The sequence below is a fragment of the Actinia tenebrosa genome, unplaced genomic scaffold, assembly GCF_029948245.1.
Source record: "Actinia tenebrosa isolate PJP-AT-01 unplaced genomic scaffold, QUT_ActTen_1.0 PGA_scaffold6__47_contigs__length_16458017, whole genome shotgun sequence".
Classification (NCBI taxonomy): Eukaryota; Metazoa; Cnidaria; class Anthozoa; order Actiniaria; family Actiniidae; genus Actinia; species Actinia tenebrosa.
This window is the reverse complement of record NW_028292583.1, coordinates 14992574-15017904: the sequence shown is the minus strand read 5'-3', so window position 1 is coordinate 15017904 and position 25331 is coordinate 14992574. Positions and strand designations below refer to the sequence as shown.

The 25331-nt window shown below is 36.6% G+C and overlaps 5 protein-coding genes across 5 annotated transcripts; 3 read left to right on the top strand and 2 right to left on the bottom strand.

Moving 5' to 3' along the window:
- Positions 1 to 607: 607 nt before the first annotated feature.
- LOC116299883 (apoptosis-inducing factor 1, mitochondrial) lies at positions 608 to 11306 on the top strand. The gene is made up of 18 exons (XM_031708599.2): positions 608 to 1018; positions 1759 to 2671; positions 3255 to 3311; positions 3880 to 4039; positions 4462 to 4583; positions 4867 to 4997; positions 5642 to 5732; positions 5967 to 6051; positions 6662 to 6738; positions 6973 to 7081; positions 7285 to 7329; positions 7453 to 7515; positions 7827 to 7915; positions 8156 to 8296; positions 8688 to 8830; positions 9243 to 9396; positions 9868 to 10044; positions 10326 to 11306. Exons 2-18 carry the CDS (start codon positions 2489 to 2491, stop codon positions 10401 to 10403), a joined length of 1905 nt encoding a protein of 634 aa, XP_031564459.2. The 5' UTR covers positions 608 to 1018; positions 1759 to 2488; the 3' UTR covers positions 10404 to 11306.
- A 357-nt stretch (positions 11307 to 11663) lies between these two features.
- Positions 11664 to 16066, top strand: LOC116299892 (mitochondria-eating protein). Its single transcript, XM_031708609.2, has 8 exons — positions 11664 to 12531; positions 13084 to 13176; positions 13598 to 13702; positions 14314 to 14524; positions 14713 to 14880; positions 15185 to 15499; positions 15627 to 15723; positions 15861 to 16066. Exons 1-8 carry the CDS (start codon positions 12137 to 12139, stop codon positions 15890 to 15892), a joined length of 1416 nt encoding a protein of 471 aa, XP_031564469.2. The 5' UTR covers positions 11664 to 12136; the 3' UTR covers positions 15893 to 16066.
- Positions 15979 to 17518, bottom strand: LOC116299894 (glyoxalase domain-containing protein 5). Its single transcript, XM_031708611.2, has 2 exons — positions 17365 to 17518; positions 15979 to 16933 (listed from the first exon to the last, which is right to left on the bottom strand). The coding sequence occupies exons 1-2, from the start codon at positions 17424 to 17426 to the stop codon at positions 16510 to 16512; spliced, it is 486 nt and encodes a 161-aa protein (XP_031564471.2). The 5' UTR covers positions 17427 to 17518; the 3' UTR covers positions 15979 to 16509.
- Positions 17519 to 17620: 102 nt separating this feature from the next.
- On the top strand, positions 17621 to 21491 carry LOC116299893 (endoplasmic reticulum membrane protein complex subunit 7). The gene is made up of 4 exons (XM_031708610.2): positions 17621 to 17854; positions 19680 to 20002; positions 20494 to 20574; positions 20955 to 21491. The coding sequence occupies exons 1-4, from the start codon at positions 17719 to 17721 to the stop codon at positions 21102 to 21104; spliced, it is 690 nt and encodes a 229-aa protein (XP_031564470.1). The 5' UTR covers positions 17621 to 17718; the 3' UTR covers positions 21105 to 21491.
- Positions 21492 to 21680: 189 nt separating this feature from the next.
- On the bottom strand, positions 21681 to 23867 carry LOC116299895 (uncharacterized). The gene is made up of 2 exons (XM_031708612.2): positions 23215 to 23867; positions 21681 to 22637 (listed from the first exon to the last, which is right to left on the bottom strand). The coding sequence occupies exons 1-2, from the start codon at positions 23810 to 23812 to the stop codon at positions 22186 to 22188; spliced, it is 1050 nt and encodes a 349-aa protein (XP_031564472.2). The 5' UTR covers positions 23813 to 23867; the 3' UTR covers positions 21681 to 22185.
- Positions 23868 to 25331: the final 1464 nt, after the last annotated feature.

Here is a 25331-nt window from a genome sequence, read left to right as displayed (position 1 = left end):
ACAGGATAGCCACGCCTAGGGGTGGTTATGAAGAAAATTGATGGGGCGTGGCCGCCTGTCCAGTGATTCTATCCGGCCATTCTACCAGACAGCTATCATACTGGCCACCTGATACTAGAATTTCGATTCCCGTTCACATGAAACATCAATTCGAGAGTCTGTATTAACGATAACAACTTGGAACTATAGATAAAGCAGGTTTTTCAGTTTGAAAATTAATTCAAACTTGGTTTGTTTGATTTCAATCAGCTTTGGGAGGCCGGAAAAACTTTTCATCACTTGCATCGCTGAGATATGTCAAGCCCCGATTACGCACGGTCAAATCATTGCATATTCATATTTTAATGTCCGCGGTTTCCGACAAAAATAATATATCCGAGTTTTCTGAGAATTCATATTATCTGTCACAAACTAAAGCCTCCGAATATAAAAGGGAAAGTAATACATTTACAAAACCTTTTATTTTCATTTTCATTTCTTTACTATGTAAATAGAATAACGACACTTAAAAGATTATTGTGTATCAACTATATTTATCTTGCTGTAAATAGATTTAATTTTTATGATATTTATGGTAGTTTACGTCACGCAAGGTTGAAGTCATCAGGCTTTGTTCACGCGATGACAATTATAGCTATACTGCGTTAGTTCTGAGGACGTGAAAAAGCGCACGTTTCAATTGAATTACCTCTTTGTATGTCAAAGTAGGTCTCGAACTGCAGTCTACTTTCTGTTCCTTTTCCTTCTCGTTTTTACATCGCTCAAAAGCCGTGAACTTTCTCAAAAACAGTTCAAAAACAACAGTCAGAAACACCATTGTACAAGTGCAATGGCTCTACAAGCAACGACTCGAGTTGTGCGCTTGGCAATGAAAACAAGACCTGTTCTGAGTATTCCTGCTTGTCAGCGAACTGCAACTAGAAGTCTCTTCTACACACAGCGAAAACGACCTTCCACCACAGAAGAGAACATTATTTTTCTTACTGGAATTGGGTCCCTGGCTGCCATGATTGGCTTTGTATGTATGATATATATATTTATACATATTCCAGGCAGGGATTTGTGTGTGTGAGAATCTAGTTTCATATCATATAATACCATATTATAAGCGACAATTAAGTTACATCTAATTATTAATCGAACCACTGAAAGAGATTCTGCTCTCAATATATACCGAACAGAGCTGGTGTTTTATTTTCTGTGTTAATATTGATGTAGTTTCACCAAGTAAAAACCAATAGAATTAAAAAATATAAAACGACGACAAGAAAGAACAGGCTCTTGAATATAAATCATATGGAAAGAACTCAGACTTCCGCATTTTCCAAATAATTCACAACACGCCTAGGTGTCACGTGACGGGTGATCTGAACTGAAAGGCAGCGGTAAAAAATTAGGATGTAAATTAAAACCGCAGACACGGAGAATGAAATTTAAATACAAATTTAAGCATATAGTAGTAACTCAAAGGGGATGAGAATTATGCAATGGTGACAAGAAAAACTAAACCCTGCGCAAAATCTACGTTCTCCTCTCAGTTCTGCCCCTTCCCGTCAATTAATTAATAGCAGCAATAACAACAACAAAACAAAACAAAAATAAGTAAGAGAGAGACAGCAATTTGGAGGGTGGGGAGAATAATAAATTAGTTAATAATAAAAACAAAACATAACCATAAAAACGACAATAAACCCCCAAACACCCGAGTTTCAAATGACTGCAAAATTTAATATTTGTTTTACGCTATTTATTCAACAGGGTCTGAATTTAGGAGTTTTCAGCATCAAGTTTAACGTTAAAGATCCATGAAACAACGAAGTTGAAACTGAACAGTTTGCCATTCCGAAAAAATCCTGGGTAGAGTTGGCATTGCAGTGCATTGTGGGCTGTTTTAGGGGACATTGGCATCTATTTTGTTTCGATGCCTAAAACAGCCCCAAAATACACTGCGATGCCAGCTCAACCCACTCCACATCCCCCCTCCCCCCCCACCCCTTCACCACTCAACCTAGGAATGGCCACTTGAAGAAAGAATATAGACGAATATAATGATTCAGTTATTTACAATTGTTGATGTAAAGACTAGTTTTGTACTTATTTAATGATGTTACATTTGTTAAAACAAGATATATGTTTGACATACAGATTTGTAATTATTTTAGATTAGAGTAAAATTTCCCTATCATCATTGCGGTGGTTGGACACATATTTACGTAAATCTTGTGGTAAATAAATAGAAAAGTTTTGTTAAAGAAAAATATAAATAAATAAATGAAGACAACATATGACTGGTCTATAATAATTAGAATAATTAGTTTACCACACTAAAAATAAAGTGATTTTTCTCAGTACTCTTTCCCACCAGTTAACATGTGGGCTCCCTGTGTAAACGGCCAGCATGCTTCGCCAATCTACGCATGTCCGATTTTCCCCGGATTCTTTTTCACGTGGAAAATAAACTCTTCATATTTTTACCAAACTAACCAAGATGTCTCTAGTTTCCTGCAGCCGATTTCTACGTCCTTCAATAGCAAGGCTAAGGTCTGCACTCTCTTTCCAAAGACACTGCAGATTGCGTAATTTCAGCAGTATTCATAGTAAAAATGATCAAGGGAAAGATAGTATGTTTGTAGTGATGGGTCTTGGGTTATTAGGAGCTACAACTGCAATTGTAAGTATTATGTAACCGGTAAAAGTCTTAAAAGATATTCTGTATTAAATAACTGGTATAATAAATAAGAAGAGATAACTAGCTAAAAACTAGTGTGAGCTGCGTCGGTGTTTCTAATGAAACAGTGATGATAAAAAGGTAAATTATACACCGTGAAAAGATGAAAAAACTTATTAGAAGTAAGTAGTAAGTTTTTTTATCTTTTCACGGTGTAAAATTTACCTTTTTATCATTACTGTATAATAGATAACTTAATTTAAGACTTTGGATCACTAAGGGCCACATGTTCCCCTCTTGAAATAAGTTTAAAGACTGAAATATTATTACTAGGTCTAATTTAAAGCTTTTATTATTTGGTTTGTAAGCTTAAGTTTACTTCATGTCAGTGGGTGGGAGCAGATAAAGCAATAATTCACCTCAGGCTAAGTGATTATCTGTGAATATTTACCTCACCTGCACTCAAAGATTTCTTGCTTTGTAAATAATCACTTTGCCTTCATTGAATAATTGTAAGTTGTTAATCAAGATCAAATAAAATAGATATTGATGATGTTAGTGTTGTAATTCCTTGTTGTTTTTATAGAGTTTATACTCAGGTCTCTACAACCCACGTCGACTTCCAAACCAAAAAGATGAAAAGGTATAATACTGTAACTATCGTATATAAAGTAAGAGAAAAGAATCCTTACATGCAATAGACCTCTTCAGCTCTGACGTAAAGTTTTTTCCCATTTCAGACCACATGTCATTCCCTAGATTATTATTTCTTTGTTTAAGGTTTGCACTCGGTTGCACATGAGAAGACACATGAATATGGATACTGCTCAAACAAAGAATCTTATTCTCAAGGGAATGACACATGGTCTGAAATGGGAAAACGTTACCCCAAGCCGAAGAGGTCTATTGTGTCTAGATGTAGCATCATGCAGTCAAAGACCAGTTTAGAGAGTATCTCTGGTGTACTTCAGCTTGGTTTCTTATACTAGAAATTTCTAACCTGTTACCCTGTAGCTGAGTTGGTAGAGCATTGGACTTAAATGTGCAAGGTCCTGGGTTCAAGACCCTGGCCAGACCAACACTCAGAGTATCAAAATAACCGAGGAGAAGGTGTTGCATCTTTGATTCGAATCCCAAGGAGCCCACAGTATATATTCATTTCCCTTTAGCTTTTGAGTGAGTCATTAATATATAATTTTTTTAAATTCTAGGTCGTAGTGTCTGAAGATGCTGTAGAGAAAGAAGACAAGGTAGCTGAAGAAGAGACAGACTCTGCTCCTGAAGTAGAAACAACTGGAACAGCAACAGAAAACAATGACGATACAGCATCAGTGGAAAAAAATGAAGGAAGTTCTCAGCTGTCATCATATGGTAAGACTAACAAAGTCATTGCATCAAATTGAGCTAAAGTCATTGCTACAATACTCCAGTTTCGAGTTTTCTGTCGCTCATTGTTACTCATTGACAGTCTGTGGAATTTCACAGTTTTTGTATTGTTGAAGTTGTGCATTCTTTACTTTACCAATGGTATTTGTGAATATTTAGACACTGATACGAGGCTAACCCTGAGTAAATGAGTCTGTAATCCACACAAATTGCACATATTCGAATAAATCTTGGAGTCCTGTGTAGTATATTATCCACAGGGAGCCCATAATATCTTACAATTTTTTCACTTTATAAGAATGTGAAATGCCACATTGATGAATGTTTCTAAAGTGCCTGGGTGAGCTCTATAATGAAATAAGAATTTTTTGCCGTCATTAGAAACTTTTTTTACCCTTCTGTTGCAGTGGAAGTAGAGCTGCCTCCTTTGCCTGAGATCCCTGAAAGTGTGCCCTACATTTTGGTTGGCGGAGGAACAGCTTCATTTGCAGCTTATCGAGCAATCAGGAAGGGTGATCCAAAAGCACAGGTAGAATAAGCAATGTACCTGACAATATGCTCAATGTTAAAGATTGGAAAATGCTTGAACCCAGCAAGTTAAATTGCCTATGACCCTTCTGACAATATTCTTGGTGTCGATCCTACATGGGGTGCAGTCGTTGAATGACCCCAAAAAATTCAGTTTGAGTGCGGCTTCTTGATGTTATAAAGGCTTTTCCATGCCGTTCATCCATTTGTTTTTTTATTCATTTCTTCGTCATGTGGCCATTACCGATACCTGTCAGTTCATTATTTTCATTTTTTATTTTAAGGTTTTGATAATTGGTGATGAAGAGCACCCTCCATACATGAGACCACCACTTTCCAAAGAATTCTGGTACAGTGACGATGATGAGGCTGTTGCTAAGTTACGATTCAAACAATGGAATGGCAAAGAAAGAAGGTACAGAGTACTTTACGCCTTATCATAACAACTTGTTTACACATGTTATTGCTATGTATGTAAATATAATCCCCACCACAAGTACAGCATTGGCACAGCTCAACAGGGTTGAACTGATGTTGCAATGGGAAGGCTAGGGGGTCTCTGGCCGGCAGCCACTATACAGTCCATGTATGACCCTGGAAAACAGCTCCACCAGTTTGAATATTTAAGATAAGGTTCAGTTTCAGAGGAGGGAGAAAAACCCAGAGAGAACAGAATGAGAACCAACCAACTCAGCTCACATGTTAACATAACAGTGCTAAAAATTACCTTACTCAATGGCTGGACATCATGACTGGTTGCATCATACTAATAAACTTGTGACAAGTCAATGTGACCAGTCAAGAAGACTAGCTTAAGAGGCATTTAGCCAGACAAGTGCCAGTTTTGGCCAGCAATTGTCCATTATTTTTAGCCTTGCTAAATACATTACAATAAATAAAATAAATAAATAAATTACAATAAATTATCGAAACATAAAATATGCCAATTTTAGTATATGGTATTGAACTCTGAAATGAGTAACAATCATGACTTAACAATTATTAATGACTTTTGTGGTATTTTCTTTTCTTTCTTTCTTTTTTTGTTTTTGTCTTTAGCATATTATTTGAACCAGAATCTTCCTACTGTTCACCTCAAGAACTTCCAACCATGGAAAATGGTGGCGTGGCTTTTTTGAAACAGAAAAAGGTAAGAAGTTGAACATAATCTGCCATCAGCCAGACAGTGTACACTGTGTTATTACAAGCCATTCCAAAGAATCGTATATTCCTTGATGAGGGTCGGAAGAACTGGTGAGGAAGGTTTGGGGCTCTAATATTACTTCCTATCTTTAGGAAGGTACATGTATAGAATAACATAGATGCTTTATTATCATATTAGTCCAAAAATGCGTAATATTGTTAATTTTGATTATGTTAAAAGGTTGTTGCAGTTAATCCAAAAGAAAAGAAAGTAACTCTCGAAGATGGAAAAGAAATAACATACGGAAAGCTACTTCTAGCAACTGGTATGTTATACTTCCTGCTTTGCGGTTCTCTTTTAGAGTGTGGACAATCATACTAACTTGGACAACTTGAACTTAGCCAATCAGGATAGAGCTACATCAGAATCTTATTGATCTAAACCAATGACAATCACTCATTCCCAGGGTTGCCAATAACATCTCATTTTTTCCAGGCATATAATAAGATTGGTATGGGTTTCATTGCTTGCTTCTGATTGTTCAATTGACTCTATGTTGTGATTGGTTGACTTTGTTCAAGTGGTCCTGTCAGTATAATAATATCTACACAGTAATGCTTTTTGCAACTCCGCCCAATATTATACTGAATATATTTTCTCCCAACTAGCAGTCAATATTTCGTGGTATTGTCATCTCAAAATTGTAATTAGTTTTTTATCGTGATTCTAAAGAATTTAACACATAAAAAAGGAAAAAAAACCTGACCGATTTTTGTCGCGCGTTAGCCAATCAGAAACCTTAATTTTGAAACGACAATACCACGAAATATTGTCATCTCAAAAATATAAGAGACTATTTAGTGAATCGCGATACTAGTGTGAAGTTCTTACATATTAATCAAAATTTCCTATTCTTTATTATCCTCATTTTGTAGGTGGTGCTCCAAAAAATATTCCAGTCTTTGAAAACGCTAGCGAAGATATAAAGAACAAAGTTACCTTATTCAGAAAAGTATGCCAATGAATTTCTTCTTAAAAGCAGTATTTTTGTGAAGAAGAGGGAAGAAGGATAAGATTGTTTTATAGCCATAATTAAGTCAAGTTATGGACAATAAACTCTGTCTTAATAAAAACTTAGTCCCCCTTACATGTAATCCTAATCTTAATCCCTTAATCTCTGAAGTTGTTTTTTCCTTTAAATTTAATAAGTTTCATTAATCATATTTATTTATTATTATTCTTAAAGATAATTGATTTCCAAGAACTGGAAAAGATAACCAAAAATGCCAAATCCGTTGTTATAGTTGGTGGAGGATTTTTAGGCAGTGAGTTGGCTTGTGCTCTTGGACATAAAGGTAAAACAACTTAGTATTGATCATCCTCAGTAACCCAGGGGTAAAATTCTGTCACTCGTTTCTCGCTTCCAGAAAATTTTTTTTCTGGAAGTGAGAAACAAGTGACAAAATTTTAACCCTGAGGATGAGCAATTGTTTATCCAAAATCCTTTGAATATTTTTTATTATCAAAATGTCTCAATAAATATTTCATAATTCAACAGCAAAGACGAGTGACATGGGTGTTACCCAGATATACCCAGAAAAAGGTATAGACTGTGTTTGTATTTTGTAATAAGAATATCACCTTACGTATCTGTGTAATGTAATTACACAATTAAATGTAATTGTGCATGTAATGCTAAATATGTTATCAAACCTTCTTTCCCCAGGAAACATGGCCAAAGTTTTGCCCAAATACTTGAGTGAGTGGACTACAAACAAAGTTCGAAATGGTAAGAAATTCAAGAGCCAACCTCAAATTCATAATCTCGTAGTTAAAATTTTTTTTCTGATTTCCTTTCATATCAATGATTACCCCATTCGCACCAATTAACCTTGTTTAGTTATTAATTTATGTATTCTGCATTCTTCTTTGTTTGGCCGCCATTTTTAAACAAGATTGAAACCTCCCTGAGAAAGGTTTGAAACTGGTTTACTTAGCCGTGCATACGGTGTTAACAGTCACTGCTTAAACTAAACAACTTTTAAACATGTTTAAAGTTGTGGTGTGAAAGGGTATACCTGTATGTTTATTGTATTGCAGAAGGGGTATTTGTTGTACCAGAAGTGAAAATAAAGAACGTATCTTCAAAAGATGGACAGGTTGAACTGGCACTGGACAATGGAGATAAGGTAACAATTTCTTTGAACGTGAAAAAAGAACATAACATAAGTAAAACGCATATTTAGGGGAAACTAAGGTGACCTACAAATGGCTTTCCAGTTCTATGGGTTTCATTTTTTTGATTGGCGCACAATGGAAGCCATTTAACTGTCTTGACCAACACAAATGCTCTTTCAATTTAATAATGAATTTAAACTTCTGGAATTACGATAGCTCAACAATAAAATGATTTAAATAATTTTTTCCAGGTAGCTGCTGATCACGTGATAGTTGCTGTTGGACTGAGCCCCAACGTCGAACTTGCGAAGACCGCTGGCCTAGAAGTCGACAGGGAGCTTGGTGGATTCCACGTCAACTCAGAATTAGAAGCGCGTTCAAATATATGGGTGGTGAGTAATTCCTGGCTTTCATGGCTGCAATGTTAGATGAATATAACAAAAAAGAATTATTGGTGCTTTTTGTTGCTACGTCTTTTATAATCCCTTTTTCTAGGGAACGTTTGCAGGATAGATCGCTTTAGCTTGGGCGTAATATATTTTTTCATTTCGGACCACGTGTCCTTCTCTAAAGAATAAGATGCTTTGTTTGAGTTATATCTATATTAATTTGTCTTGTCATGCGCAATCTTTAAACAAAGAAATGATACTCTAGGGAATGACACATGTTCTGAATTGCCGGGGGAAAGATATCCACAATACAAAGCTAAAATGATCGATTGAAAGTTTGGAAATCTATTTGTGAATTCTGCTCTTACATTATGGATTTTTCTTATCTTAACAGGCCGGAGATGCCGCCTGCTTCTATGATCCAAATCTTGGGCGTAGGAGGGTTGAGCATCACGATCATGCAGTGGTCAGCGGTAGACTTGCCGGGGAGAACATGACAGGCGCGGGTAAACATTACTGGCATCAATCCATGTTCTGGTTAGTGTGTAATTTGTTTTACATTGCTTGGAATAACTTGTTTAGTCTGCAAACAGAGCTCATGTATAATGGTGTTCTTCAAGGAACGGTTATGGGTCCTCTACTTTTATCGTGGCAACTCATCAACGTGGAACCTATTTACTTATTTACTTATTTACTTATTTACTTATTTACTTATTTACTTATTTACTTATTCACCCACGTGGAACTTATTTACTCGGCCTACTACTGGAGTTTCTCAAGAGGCAGCTATCGGTCCACTAAGGTGATGAAAAATTTAGGTTTAGGCCTAAAAGTAGGATTCTTATCCATTGGTTAAGTTGAATCAGTTGGAGTTATACAAGGGGAAGTTAGTTTTTGATGGGTATTTGCGAAGATTTCTGAATTTTATCACGTTCTTTAATCATAACAGGAGTGATTTAGGCCCAGAAGTGGGATACGAAGCCATTGGTTTAGTTGACTCTGGTCTGCCAACTGTAGGAGTCTGGGCGAAAGCTACAAAGGCAGACACACCCAAAGCTGTTGTAGAAGCTACTGGTGAAGGCGTCCGCTCAGAGACTGAAAAGGTAACTACAGTATTGAATCAGCGCACGGTAGACGAATAATAATAATGGTGCGAGAGAAGGTGAAAATGATAACCAATAGAGCTTTTGCACGACTACTTGACGGCAGCCATGTTAGATGGCAGGAACAATGCAATCGTTTTACATGAGAAAGAATTCAATTCCCAAAGCAAAGGGATTTTATTGTTTTGCCATCTAACCGCAGGCAGTCCAAGTTGTATTATGGGATGGGCACGTGATGGTGCAAAACCTCTATTTCAATTTTTGTTGTGAAATGTGATCGTCCGGGGGAGTGAAGTCTTGAGAAAGACTGTTGCTGGTGCTGAATGACGTTTCGACAACCTGAGAAAACGAGAATAGAAAAAGGCCAGCGACTAACAAACCTGTGGCTTCATTCCATCGTCAAATTAAAATTGAAAAGATTCTGTGGGAGAAAAACAAATGAATAAAAAATGTAAAATTATCTATTGTCAGGCTGCCGAAACACAAACAACACAAAAGAAATATAAAGAAGTGACAATCCCAAAAGCAGAACCAACAGAAAAGGAAAAAGAAGAGTTTACCAAAGGAGTGGTGTTCTACATGCAAGACAAGAAGGTTGTTGGTGTGGTCCTGTGGAATGTGTTCAATAAAATGTCAATCGCTAGAAAGGTAAGGAATTCAAGCACACTGTGTCAACAAAATAGCTATACATAATATGTTTTGTTTACAAATCGATAAATTTATAAATCAAGATATAAAGTAGCTTTCAGTATTTTTGCATACATTTTGCGCGGAAAACGCGTGTCTGTATATGAACGTGCGCTGGCGACGCTTTGTAACCAATCAGAATCAAGGAGAAAGCGCGCGAAAAATCACATTGATTTTTTTAGCTTTGTCTCGTGATTTCTTATATCATTTTATTGTTTTTAATTTCAATGTCTTTTTTAAAGGTTATCAAAGAAGGAAAGGCCTGGGGTGATTTGAATGAGTTGGCAAAGTTATTCGACATCCATGGCAAGAATGAATAAAATGAGGTGCAAAATGTCTAGGTAAAATCTATTTAAAAAAACCCACAAATTTCAAAGAAATAATAATATTTTACAATAACGTCAGGAACAACTAACATATTGAAGTATTTTGATTTGGTTTGCCACTATCTTTATGGCGTTCAGTTTCCATGCGTGTTTTTTTCTTTAATGTTTTGAAGTTTTTTGGTCTTTGACTTCAAATATCGATGAACTAAAATCTTCTGTACACTCACCCTCCATTCATAATGGCTGCAAGAAAAAGGAGCCAGTGTTTTCTCAAGCTCAGCTGCAGCAAAACGCTAGGTCAGAGTTGGTCGAAACGATCTTAAGTAGCGAGTCAAATATGGTGATTTTTGCGTATCTTACTGCAGTTTTCAATATTCTACAAACTCGGTAATTACAAGCTGCACGGTGAAATTTGGTTTTTCGCTGCTGTCAATCAAAAATAATCAGTCGGTACCCTTTATGATCTTGACTGGCCGGGCAGTGATAAACCCATGTCACAATAAGCCGTTAAAATGTCTGAGCTCGCAGAATATGGAAAATCGCAGTAAATTACCGTGAGAAAAGAAACCATTGCTTAGCAAAATGAAATGAAGTTGTATAAAGGTTTTTGACACTTCGTATTAAGCTACATGGGGTGCTCATAGTTTGACAGACGATTAAAATTGTTGATTGAGGAGAGAATTCAATCCGTCTGCTGGTTAAATGTAGTTGATAGATAGAAAAAAGAGAGAGAAGTGACGTTGTGGCATTTTGATTTTCCATGCCATGTAAATTATTTCGTACTTATTAAAGAAACTCTGTTAAACATGGTGAGCGAAGGTATGTTATGAAGGTATATTACTATTCTTAGTGTTATACGAGAAAAATCGAGATTAAAAGATCAAATGTTTTGAGAAATGATTGTTGATGGTTGGGTATATATTGGTGCTGCATACAGTATCTTCACTCCTGATGGGGCAGACTGATGGATGGAGCATCATCGAATGTATCTTCAGTATTTTTTCAGAAAAATCAGCAACATAAGGAATAGAAACACTTTCTTTTAGAAATGCTACTGAGACCATTTCCATTCGTCTTGAGCAACGAAATACTCGTGCAACTTATATTTCTTTTCTTTCTACCTATGCTTGCGCATAGCTCCTTGCTAGATCATTTTCCTTTTTATGTATTCCTTTCATTTTTATCTTATTTATCTTATGTTATTTGTGTTACTGTGTTTCAAAGGCTAGGTTGACTAAGGTGTTAGTCTTTCGCGATGAAATTTGTTTTTTTAAAACCTTAGTTTTCGAGTCTTCAGTCATCACAGAAAATCCGTTGTATTATAGAGATAGCATACATACAAGAAAAAGGATATCTAAGATAGGATAAAGGTGGATGACAAAGAATGCAGGTGAATGAAACAATTCATCACACTTGCTGTTTCTCATTTTATCCTCGTCCAGTTTATGAGCATGCGCATGCGCAAGACTGGTGGCTAGGTATTTATCTTGACGCTTTTAGAGAATAACCTTTGTCATAAGTGTCAGACACGAGTACAGTACAAAAAAACACAAGCAGAGTATTATGGTAATCACAGATTCAAAAAGAATACACTAATAACGAACAGCCTGTCATTAAGAACATAAGGGCCTCTCATTTGAACCTCACAGTGCTATCTAATTATACACAAAAACATTTGCAAGACAAGGGAAAGAAAGCCATACCGGAGACAAAATTCCATCGCACAAATGTCCAGCACAAGTTTTTTGGGTTATCTCAGCAGTCTCATAACGAGTGGAGACTTGAAATCACTCCATGGTCGCCTGGTAACTTTATTTGACGAAAGCTACCGCTACACATGTGAAGAAACAATGTCGATTTGTTGTGAGCTTCTTGAAGAGAACGCTCGTGTTCAAACAAAGTTGTTTCGCCTAATGTACCTCTGTAGTGAGGATGGTGGCCTGTACGGAGGGATTGAACCACTGAAGAAGAAGCTTCTGCCATGGCTGGGTTCTAGTGGGTTCCTGAGCAAAGATTCGCAGGAGGAAGTGAAGTTGGTGAGAGAAAGATATGAACGGACCGTGTCGAGGTTGGAGGAAGACCTGAAAGCAGCTCAAAGGGAGGCTGGTGAACTACGACTGAAGTAAGTATTTTTTCTCTTGAATTTCAAAACATAACGGTTTATTCAATCATGTCTATCTCCAGCACTTATACTTAGTTTGCCAATCAGAAAGACCTTTGTTTCACTCCGTTAGACACTGATTTTTCTCACTGATTAATTCTGATCCCAAGTAAGAATTTTTATTGCATATATTTCAAAGCAACCCCATATTTTTTCACTATGTCAAAGATGGTTTCTATGGACGCTTCTTGTCATATTAAAGCTCCGAAAAACAAACATCTTTCATCTCTGACTGCGCGTTGCCCAGAACGTCAATTTTCCATTTCCATATACATTTCGTTAATTTACATTGCACTGACACTTTTATTGCCTCGTACGAATTGATCTTTATATTGAATTCCCAGCCATTTATAAAGATATTTCTTTATGTCAATATCGAATATTAGGAGAATTTTTTATATAATTTGTGATGACAATGCAGCTGAATATAAAGATGTCAACTTCAGTTTTCCCTTCCTTTTCTAAATGAAACTTTACCTTCTTATAATAAAGATCCTAAATCATTTCATCTAGATTGTCTGAAAGCGAACAAGATTTAAAGAGACTTACTATTAAAGTGACAGACAATGCGAAGAACGATCGCTTATATAGCGAGCTGGAAAAAAGGTATGACTGAATATGAAGAAATAAACTAGTTGTAATTCATGCCAAACCGTTTTCAAAATTCTGTAAAAAAGAGTGGTGCAAAAGTTGGCCTTAATTGCGTAAAATTAGAAGAAGAATATTTAAGTAAAAGAATGACATTTGGATTAATATTTTTATTTATATCCTGTGATGCACAAACAAAATAAAGAATTTCATTAATACGATAAAGAAGAAGGCCTTTCTATTCATAAACACGATGGCTTTTGTTCTGTCAAAATCCATCAAAAATCCAACTTCAGGACATTATCGTCTCAGATTTTCTTAGCTTAGACCTCTGATGTTATTTGTGATTTAATCTTTAAGCAAACAAAATAAATAACATGTCAGCGCTGTAAATTGTGACATTCCTGTACTTATTTTTCAACTACGATTCGTAATTCAGGTTAGCAAATACAACTTTAGATTTGGCTGCGAAGGAAAACGAAATTCGACAAGTCAAAGATGAGACCGACCAGTTAAAACGCGAGAACTCCAATCTTCACTCGCGGTAAGTGGATAACGGACGGTGTGTTTTGACAGCTTAGACTTAAGAAAAGCATTGGTCTTAGATTGTGTTTGATTTGCGAGGGAGTTGAGTGGTTTCTTGTCAAAGGCATTGTCTGTGCTGAGCTTAGCGTAACCAAGGGAGATTTGTTAATGGAACTTTTGAATTGTTTTGTGTGCTAATTAGCACCTGTGGCTAGAAATTACGCAGTGTGGGTTAGGAATTCAAAATGGTAAAATTAGAAAGGAGTATTCAAAGGAGTTTTTTCCTTTTGGGAAGTAAATGTGTCTGTCTGTTGCTCGGTGGTGATGACGTACACAGCTATTACTATCGTCTAACCCGTTCAAACAAATAAACAAAACTGACAAAACATTCAGGCAACTAACGTGCGAAACAAGAACCTGAAATTAAAGAGTGATAAAAACTAACAAGCAAACGAACGAAAACGAATGAACAAACAAGCAAACAAACAAGCAAACAAAGCGAAAGCAAAGCAAGGAAACGAACAAATCAAGCAAACAAACAACAAAGAAGCAAATAGCAGGAACACGAAAGCAAACTTGCTCTTCTCGAGCTAACGAATGTCCCCCCCCCCCCCTCCCCCATATTTTCAGCTTACAGAAGCATATCTTAGATGCCGAACCAGAACCCATTCCTGTCATCACCAAGCCATTCACCGATGGCATTCTTCCACATGAACGTACCTTGAAGTTATTAGAGAGATTTGCAGAACTGTATGGCAGCGAACGCCTTGAAGTAATGGACGCTTTACGAGGACTCGCAAATAGAGACACAAATGAGCGCTTGATCTTCTGTATCATAGAGGTAAGTGAAGGACTTTCTTCGTGTTTGTGCAACCTCTTTATCAATAACTTTTGTCCAAATTGTTATCGTTAGAGCTCGCATTTACCCCTAAATGTTTATGGACAAACTCTTTTAGCTTGTATATTAGTGAGGTTTGTTATCGCATGGCATGAGCAAACGAATGACTAACATTTTCTGGCTGTATATAGGAATGTTTTATGGTGTGCAAGTCAGAACAGCGTCGAATGCGCAAGAAAGTGCAGCAAGCACTGCAACCGACACATGGCAGTCTAATGAACACTCAGCAAACCAATGATATTATCGAAAGCTACATGTTGAGGAATGGAGACAACTACGATGTGGAAACATTGATTCCGGTAAGTTCCTTCCTTTCTCTGCTTGCTCCACACTTCCTATTTTATTTTCGCTTTCTTTCTTGCTCTCTGATTCCTTGCTTCCTTATTTCTTTGTTTCCTTTCTTCTCTCCTTCCTTATTTCTTTGCTTCCTTTCTTCTTTCCTTCCTCTCTTCTTTCCTTCCTTCCTTCCCTCCCCCTCCTTGCTTGCTTTCTCCTGCTTGCTAGTTCTTTCAGTTCCTCCTCGCTAGCTTTTATCCTTCCTTTCTATGCCAGCTTTGGATATAAAATACCTTAAATTGCACAAAATTACAAACATAATTGCAGGAAGTCATCAAATGTCTTCATCGCAACCCTTCTATCAACCAACATATCCCGTACAACGAGAAGCTATACGTGCCATTCCTACGCCAATGTCTTCGTGTCGTGTGGTCCTTGACTTTTCTAAAGCCTCCAGTAGACATTGCGATTGCACTCGAAGGAGACATGATAAACGAGATGCGATACAGACGAGCGTATAACTCCGAGTTCAGCGCCACATCAGTTCATCACTTCGTGTGGCCAGCTCTGATGAGAGAATCAAAGGTTGTTGCAAAAGGAGAAGTGGTGACGAGAAGAATAAAGGCCATCAAGTCAAGAAAGGTAGGCTTCCCTGGCTCTTTAACATGGGCCATGTATGAGGATGGAGGGGGGGGGGGGGGGGGGGACTTGCAACACTGATTTTTGCACATATAGATGAACCCCACTCATGACATTTCGTACTCCCCAGGAATCGCCAAGTAACTCACGTCCTCAGAGTGCCGAGCCATTGTCTAGTACATTGAGCTACGACCTTGGGATTGGTTCCTTATCATCATCTTGGAGTGGTAAGAAAATTTGATTATACCTTCTTTATTGTGAAAGATGGCCATTCTTGCTTCCAATTAAAATCCCAAGTGTTTTAGAATATTACAAAGGAAGTGCCCAATGCTACTGTAACACTGGATACCGATTTATCTTACAGAAACGTCTGCCTATAAGCGTTACTCTCCTTAGAAGATTACAGAGAAGACAAACAAACCTTCAGTCTGTCATCCTTCCACAATGCTGAAGTGTTAAACACATATACATACATATACAGAAACAGTCACCTGTTAGTTTTTATTTACCAGGATTTCATTGTGTGGATAAAAATAAAGCTTCACCTTTATGTGGGAATAATCATCTAAATGTTACCATCCATTCAATTAATGCTAATTACTGCAATTTTCATAAACATGCAAACTCTGTGTCTCCGACTTGCACGCTGAATTTTTTTTGCTGCCACCAGTCAAAAGTACGAAAGGTACCGACTGATAGGGTTTGATAGACGGCAGGAAAAAACAAATATTTCAGAGTGCAGCTTGCAGACATAGAGTTTACATGTTTATGAAAATTGGCGTTAGGTCGTACACGCATGCCATCCATTGCCCATAATTTTGGTACTATGCAATTATCTTCGATTGGCTTATTAAATGATGAGAATTTTTTTATTAAATAATGAAAATTTTTGGGATACTTACTATTACTTACTATTACTTACTTATTATTATTATTATTTTTTTAATTTTAAAAAAGCTTTAATAGGTATTTATTTATCAAAACCTTTGATATTTTTGTACATATTCAAAAGTTTAAGTTAGATAATTTGAAACTTCAATCAAATTTCCATCTGGGTCCCTAAAATAGATGGACAATATGGGTCCTTTTGCTCCTGTTCTTTTGACTGGCCCTTCTTCAACAGCAACCCCACAGCTTTTAACATGTTTCTGTACTTCAGCTATAGGTGTTGAAGTAATGAGACAAATATCTATAGCACCAGGAGTTGGTTCTCTTGCTTTTGGTTCAAATTCTTTGCCTTTTTGATGCAAGTTGAATTTCTGGTTTCCAAAGGCAAGTGCGCTTCTACCCAAGCCAAAAGATATTTCTTCCATTCCGAGCAACTTGCTGTAGAATTGCACTGTTTCTGGGATGCTTTGGACTGTTAGCACAAGATGATCCATGTGAGATATCTTAAAAGGGCAAGACATTTCTTTCCTTTCACCCATGAAAAGTTTTCTGTAAGATTAGAAAAATTACAATGTGCAAGTCATTAGCTTTAAGGTTGTAGTTTAATATTTCTGTTTTTGTTCGCACTCTCTAGAAAGAAATGCAAACTTTGTCTCTATATTAATGCATAACCATACAATAGGATTATTAATACATTAATGAAAAAACTATATATATATATATACACACATTAGAAATGCACTGGAATAAATAATGAGGTGAAATTGAGGACAAAACTGTAATACACACATACATGCATATTATATGTATACGCATATACACTTCAAACCATATATATATATACATATTCATGCATAGACCTAGCAATAAAATGTATATAAACCATAAAAGAATAATCAAAGTAAAATAGAATCTCATGATTGTCAAGGACAACTATGATAACCTTATTTTCCAACAAAAATGTCTTAAGATTGGGTTACCTGTGGTTTAATGTGATTCTTGATATTCCAACCGCATAAACTTTGAAGCAATTTTTAAACATTACCTTGTTTGAAATCCGATTTTAGACGTGTCTCTTTATAACAGCATTTTTGAAGAGAGAAAAAAAAACTTCTTCAAAACCAAGCAAAGAAAATCCAAAATGAGCCAACAATTTCAATGATCGGCGGAATATCAAAACAGTACATGCGCACTAAACTTGACCCAGTCCTCCTCTTTTTTAGAGACGCCATTTTGTTTTACCATCAAGTTGTAAAAATTCGAATATACTGTGAAAATATATATTTAAAATCCTTAAACGAAGCAAGCATCGACCAAAGAAGAAATATCTTATCATGGAAGGTGTTATTGATAATATTATGTTGGTGTTATTGGTGTTAATCATTCAAATCAGCTTTATTTCGGCGGAGGAACGAGTTGAACGATATAAAATTGAAGGCAAAGTTACCATTCAAGGATATAAAAACTCGGGTAAGTTTTACCAAGATTTTAACAGTTTTATTCAATAAAAATCCTTTGATATAAGTTATAGATTAGATAAATATCACATAAATCTATCAATTGAACCCTGATACTATGTTGCGCACATATCCTGAAAGAATATATTGTTTTCCTGTAGTTCAGCTACAGTATTTTTGTAAAGTAAGCCTTTGTCTTAAACTTTATCAAGCTCAAGTGTCCCTTTATTGTAAAGGTTCACTTCTACAATTGATTTCCAAGACTTCTCTTTTTTCTGTTAAACTATGTCTAAGGTTTATCAGAGTGGCTTTCTATTGAAAGAAGCTTGTTTTACAATAATTTCAATCTGCATAATGATGACTTAGCACAAAACAGTTCAGTTACAACTTACTAAAAAATCATACCTGAGCCTCAAATCTAGCATTGGGATAGTCTAAAGCCTAGGGCAAACGTAGAACTTTCCATGCACCGAACTTAATTACATCAAAGAATGTCGCCTCATTATCACCTGATATCCATTGTTTTTAATGAGTTCGGTACATGGAAAGTTCGACGTTTGCCCTAGGCCTTATTTTAATAACAGAAACTGAAAATGGACATGTGAAGATACTAAACGATTTGATGAATTTTATACGCCAATCATACATTATCTCTGACTTTGCCCTTACTTACAATACACTACTACCTCTCAGCATAGAAACCTAGGCCCTGATTCATTATTATTAATGGTCGATTGTTCACGTATCTGCTTCTAGTTATATTTTGATTACTTCCTTATTGGCCCAACTCTTACACCTGGTACAAACCTATCATCACTGTTTGGCATTCAATTGATGATTTGCTCTTCTAAGTCATCAGTATAGAAACCTAGGCCCTGATTCATTATTATTAATGGAGCATTGTTCACTTATCTGCTTCTAGTTATATTTTGATTACTTCCTTATTGGCCCAACTCTTACACCTGGTACAAACCTATCATCATTTTTTGGCATTCAATTGATGATTTCCTCTTCTTAAGGTGACTGCCTACTTTTGGAAATTGATTTAAACTTTTTTTAAAACTTCGATTTTCTGAATTGAAATTTAATGCTGATTCCAAATCTGGAAAGAAAAAAAGGGTGTCCCGAGCTCGTTTTCGAGATAATCAGCATTTTAATGGAAGACTACGCACGAGCTTTTGGAGTAAAAATTGCACCACCGGAAGTGATTAGAAAAAAATTAAGATTCATAAGATAATAGCTATTTGCAGACTCTATGATTGCATGAATGAAGGCTAGTCAATCATTCTACAATAATACATGGATATTTTCGACATAAAAACAAAAAAATACATTGATTTGTCATATTTTGTAGTTTCGGTGCTCTTAAAAAATCTCATAAAGTCGAACAAAAATCCCTACAAAAATCTAATTTTTTATGTGTTACTGATTTAAACTTTTTCTAAAATGTTGATATAACCTAGATTTTTTGGAGTTTTTTCTAATGAGCTATTGAAAAATAGAGAGTCCCGTGCAAAATTTGAGGGTTTTGTCCTGTTGAAGCTCAAAACGCGTATGGTTCTTCAATAAAATCTTGTAGATTTTTCAGCGGTTTTTGAGCGCGCGCTCATCGTGGGCTCAATTCGAACGTTCAAAAGTAGGCAGCCACCTTAAGTCATCACTTAGACCTTAATTTTTGCTTTTGTACTGTATTTCCACTTCTAAACTGAGTGAGAATCATGTCGTTTTTTCCTTATTGTTCCCTAACATCACATCTGCAAAGTTCATTATCCAATGCTTCTGCTCCCTGTTATCATCTTGAAGCTTATTTTTTGCTATTGCTGTTATTTTACTGTTAGACTGGGTATCAGAAACAAAAGTCCTAGTAGACGGTGGTCTATATATTGGTTTCTTACGGCATGACGGTGGCTTTACTATAAGAGATGTACCAGCTGGTTCATACATAGTGGAAGCTGTGTCACCTAATTATATGTTTGAACCAGTAAGAGTGGATATAAGTGGGCGAGCCAAAGGTAAAAGCAGAGCTCGTAAAGTGAACTTTTTACAGAACTCTGCTGTAGAACAAGTAGCTTATCCCTTGAAGTTCAAGGCCAAGGCTCCGGCACCTTTCTTTGAGAAAAGAGAAAAATGGAATATTAAAGATATGTTATTCAACCCTATGGTAAGTAAATGTAGCTTTTATCTACCTTTCCAACACTTTTATTATCTAGTGACCCATACTTGCCTAGCTCGTGTCATTCCATTTATTTTGTAATAGGTAGGTGTTGGTGTTTCTTCAGTACACTTGTATTGTAAAGTGTACGTATTGTCTTATTCCATAATTATGTTCCTTCTCTCCCTGAGGATGACAGCATCAGTTCTAGTTTAGTTGTTTTCAGTATCATTGTCCATACTCTTATGAGTGATGGCTGGTAGCCAATAGAAAAAGAATGGTAGCAAATTTAAAAAAATGTTTGCTCCACATATATTTCTTTCATATGCCTACATCAATGTAAAATTCCAGTTTCCCTCCATGAAAGTTATGGATATTTTCACAACTATACAGTCTTATCTATGTATAATAAGCTTTGGTTTTGAAATCTTTGTTGTTCATTAATAAACAAAGAGACCTTATTGATAAGCCTGATACTAATGCCACATTGTTATATCCAGATAATTATGATGGTGCTGCCACTAGTGTTGCTGCTTATTTTGCCCCGGCTTATTTCTTCTGCGGATCCAGAAACACAGAAAGTAAGTACACTTCATTCTAAAGCTTAATTTATATTTCTATAAACTAGACTACAACAAGGTACAGTATTTCTTGGGACCTTGGCTTTAAAATCTTCACTTGTCTCTTCATCAAAAATCACAACAGATCAATCATCAGTATACCATCATCAATTTAAAAATTGTTAAAGTATGGAAAGGTACAATGCATATGGAAATGGTACTCTTAAAATATACATGTGATTGATTAAGATGTCGCAATTGACATTATATACAGTAGCAATGAAAGCAGTGGTTAATGTAGTAACCATCCGACATCGCATATTATGTCAAAGTGTGATAATTACTAGTGATTCTGAAATATAATATTTTGCTCCTAAAAGTATTTCTTTTCTGCTTCATAGGAAATGCAGTCTTCAATGAACATGTTTAACCAGTCCAAGGACTTACCTGACATATCAGACTGGTTTGCTAAAAACTTATCTGGTTTCACCAAGAAGAAACCAACCTCTAAGACCCCTGCTAAGAAGGCCCTACCTGGTAGAAGGCGGTAGGGGAAAATATTTTGCCAATGCTACAGTGTAAATCAAGACAGTGTGTTCTTCAGTGTTCTTCCGGAAATTTATATCACAATAGAAGAAATCCATATAATTTTGATTTTAGAACGACTCGCAATAACAAGAAAATAGGCCAATGTAATACTGTCATGATATTTTGCAAACCAATTTTGTTTAGGACAAATCAATTTAATACAGGAAAATGGTATTCCCTGAACCCTTAGCCTACCTACTGCCTCCTTCAGGCCCCATTTATCTTCAGTTTGGTGGACAAAGCCACAATGCTGCCCTCTTATATGACAGTTGAAGACCGTTCTTTTCTAAGAGTATTTTATTTCTTTGCACTTAATGCCATTTTGAGGTAAATTGGGAATTGAGTGGGGGGGGGGGGGGGGGGGGGTCGATATCTTGATGCCTTTATCACTATACAGTACCACTGTTATTTAGAGAATCAATCAGAATACATACATTCACCAAAGTAATTGTAAAGACTGGCAATACTTTTGCTTGTATGTTCTCAGTTTTATTCACTTGTGAAGAACTGAAAACTGTTAGCAAACAATTATGATGATATATAATATTAGTGTACAGTTTTTAGCATCCATTTCTTTTGTCGTTATAAAACTTATACTTTCTCCTGGAGAAGCTTTAATGCCGTTATAAAATTCTGGTTTATTCAATAAAAGAAATATCCAACATTGTTTTTAACCGGTAAAATTTGCAGTAAATTTTAAATCTTTTCTTCAGGCTTCGTAATTCTTACCTTCAAAACAAATTGAGGTCCCAATATCTTACTCTGTGGCACCCCCTTTTTCCTTTGTCTTCTTGGCCCTTAAGGAGGTAATAAACCCGCACCCCTTCCTCGCAAAAGGATTTTTCAAGATCGATCTGTCACAATTTAATGGTTGGGATCGAAAAGAAACAAACAATATTGGTCCCAATATCTTACCTGTGGCATCCCTTTCTTTTCATTCTATTGGCCCATAATGGGCCGTTAAACCCCTTCTTCAAAGAATGATTTTGATCAACATGATTGAAGCCAATTACATTTACAGTACATTTAACGTGTAGTTAATCATCAACTTGGTTTGTAGCAGGGTTTACTCCTGGATGAAGCCGATGCAGTGGCTGCCAATTCGTCATCTGAATCTTCATCCGAGCTCACCTCATCATGCAGGTTATCGAAACGATTAATGAATTCTTCCTCCTCCGGTGGCTCTTCCTCTTCCTCCTCATCTTCTTCCTTCTTCGGTGAGAAAAGCTCGTTTTTAATCAACTTCCAAGTTAAACGATTCTCCGATTTGTTTTTTAACCATTTTGGTAGCTTAAATGTCGGTTCTTCTGATTCTTTCTTCATTATGTACACAAATTCTGCCACGACTTCCATGAGGAAAGCCGTCTGGTCACTTTCTACCTCGATCCATTCAAACCTCATCTCGTCTGTAAAGAAAATCTCGAAATGGACGCTGTTTCCTTGTACTTGGGACCAGCGACGAATTTTCCTCCAAGGAGCGAAGAATACCAATTTTTCTATGTATATGAAAAGATAAAAATGAATAAGACAGCTAATCTGTGCCACCCATCCACCCCATTCCATCGATCCACCCACCAACCCATACTTTCATTCTTATCCCGTCCATCCAACCGGTTGGCTCAGTTGGCTGAGCATCGGACATTCGTGCGGGAGGTTGTGGTTCGAGTTCCGGCCGGACCAACACTCAGGGTCTTAAATAACTGAGGAGGAAGTGCTGCCTTTGTAATTACATCTGCAAATGGTTAGACTTTCAAGTGGCTTGGATGACCACTTTAAATAGCGGTCCCGTCTCTCCACACTCATCATTACTAACCAACCGACATCGGAGGGACGTAAAAGATCCACTGAGGACGTAAAGAAACCCTGGCAGTGACCACCCTCAGTGCCTACACTTCATACTAACCATCTCTCATGCTTGTAAATTGCATAAAAGCAATCTGTCATTCACAACTCAACGTAAAGCGCCTTTGATTATATCCACATAGAAAAGGCGCTATATAAATCATAAATCATCATCTATCCATCCAGCTATCTAGATTATTTTACTGATATTGAAATTAGTAAGCGATGTACCTGTTTTGAATATGAGGCCCTTTGGGTTTGCAATGAGGGTCAAACTGGACCCCTCTCTCAGTTTAAGCTCCTTAACAGATAAATCGTTCTGTACCGTGCAGTTGGTAAAATGCACCGACGCATACCCATACAACGTCTGGCACTTCTTAACAAACTGCTTCTCACAAGGAAACTGTGGGTTTAAATATTCCTGGAGTACTGGAATATCTTCGGGTTTTGGTTTAATCCGCCCAGCCTTGATATCAGCTTTGCACTGCAAGGCAAACAGACGATTCGCACCAGCGTCTGTCTTTAGGAGCTTTTTCTCCCTAGCAACATCAAAGGACCATCTCTGTATCGAGATTATGTCTTTACAAGGTAAATAAATCATCTCGTTGTTGCCGTATTTTCGTAGCGGACGTTCGATTCCTTTGAAAAGACTAAAAAACTGAAGGCTGCATTCGAATATTCCTAAAGTTTTCGCCGCTATTCGGATCAAATTATCTGCTCTTATCTTTCCTTCTTCGACTAGTACTCTTACGGCTGGCGTAGAACCCTCGGGGAATGTCCAAACACAGATATGTCGCTTAGCTGGGACGGATTTTGTCACTACTGCCATCGCACTCCTTTTCTGATTCCACTGAGGCAAAATAAATCTTCGAAACTTGAAATCAATTTACTTGTGGAGAAGATTTGCAAGATTAGCCTTATATAATATGTGTCGTTAAGAATACTTTACTTTGATTGCTTTAACTATGGTTATAGTAATTAAGGCACCTGCTTGTTGTATTCTTTGGGTCTCAAAGTTTCTTGGGATTCGGACAGTTTTATTGGTTAAATATGTGATAATATACTTCTCAACTTGCTTTTATCGTCTTATCACAAAGAAATAGCCGTCCTATCGCAGCAGATCTAGATCTAGACACCTTGCATGTGGTCAAACTCTTTTTTTGACCAAAGGGATGGTAATTGTACAACATTGTGTAGGATCTATGCTTTCATTACTTCTGTTTCATAACTTTTATCGTTTCTAACCGGGAGGGAATCACTTTATGGAATACTGAAATGTAGTCTTTTGGTCATGGGGGATGAGAAACTCCTTTCATTTTTTTAGGTTGTTTTCTCGGCCTCCATTGGTACAAATTAACCTTAACAGTGGCTTTGATTAAGTTAAATGTACAGACCAAACAGTTGCAGTGTGTTTTCTGAACGGACTGTTTTAGTTAATTAATAAACAGACAAACCTCTACGCGTATCGCCTTTGTTGTTATGACAACAGGACTAAGAACACAATGACGTAACTTCAAGCATTTGAATGAAAATTAATGATCAGAGTTGAAAATCTCCTGTTCTCTTTTTCTCATTAGACACTCCGAGGTTGAGGAAAAAACTGGGTCGAGTTGGCACTGCAGTGCATTTTGGGGCTGTTTTACGGGACGAAATCGCCGCCATCTTGGAAATATGTCTCTGGCAGAAACGAGTGGAGTTGGGTGCTTATTTTTTACCCGGGGACTGGGCAGTACTTTTGGGTAAACAGTGGTTACAGTGACATGTAAACAGAAAACATGACAAGATTTAGCGAAAAAATGCTGAGAAAGTCAGAAGCAAATGGAAGAAAAGCTCTTGTCAGTAAATTTTTTATGGCAGTTTTTTATACCAGGAAAGCACAGCTTCACTATAATGCCTATCGAACCTAAGCCGCGACAAGAAATTAGTTTTTTTTTACAAGGTTCCAAGCGTTAGAGCTTTGAATACAAGGAACGATTTTAAAGACAGGTCCCTTAGAATTTTCCGTTTTGAAATTTGTCTTATCCGCTAAGTAACGCTTTTGATATTTCAGTTAGATCTTTCCACAACTGAAGCAGGAATACTGTGAATACAGTATTACTGATAATAAACTGTGAAGCGGCTTATCAGAACTCGAAAGATTACCGTTAAATCACGCAAATCTCAGTAATGGGTTTCTAATATTTTAATCGACTTAAAAATATCAGACTTAAAGGCAGGAAAAAGAGAGGAGAGTAGATAATGTAGTCCTCAATATTTCATTCTACGTTAAAAACTCTAAATTTAACATTACCAAAGTCTTGTGTAAATTTTCTCCAGCCATTTTCATTGTGAAAAAAACCGTCTAAAAT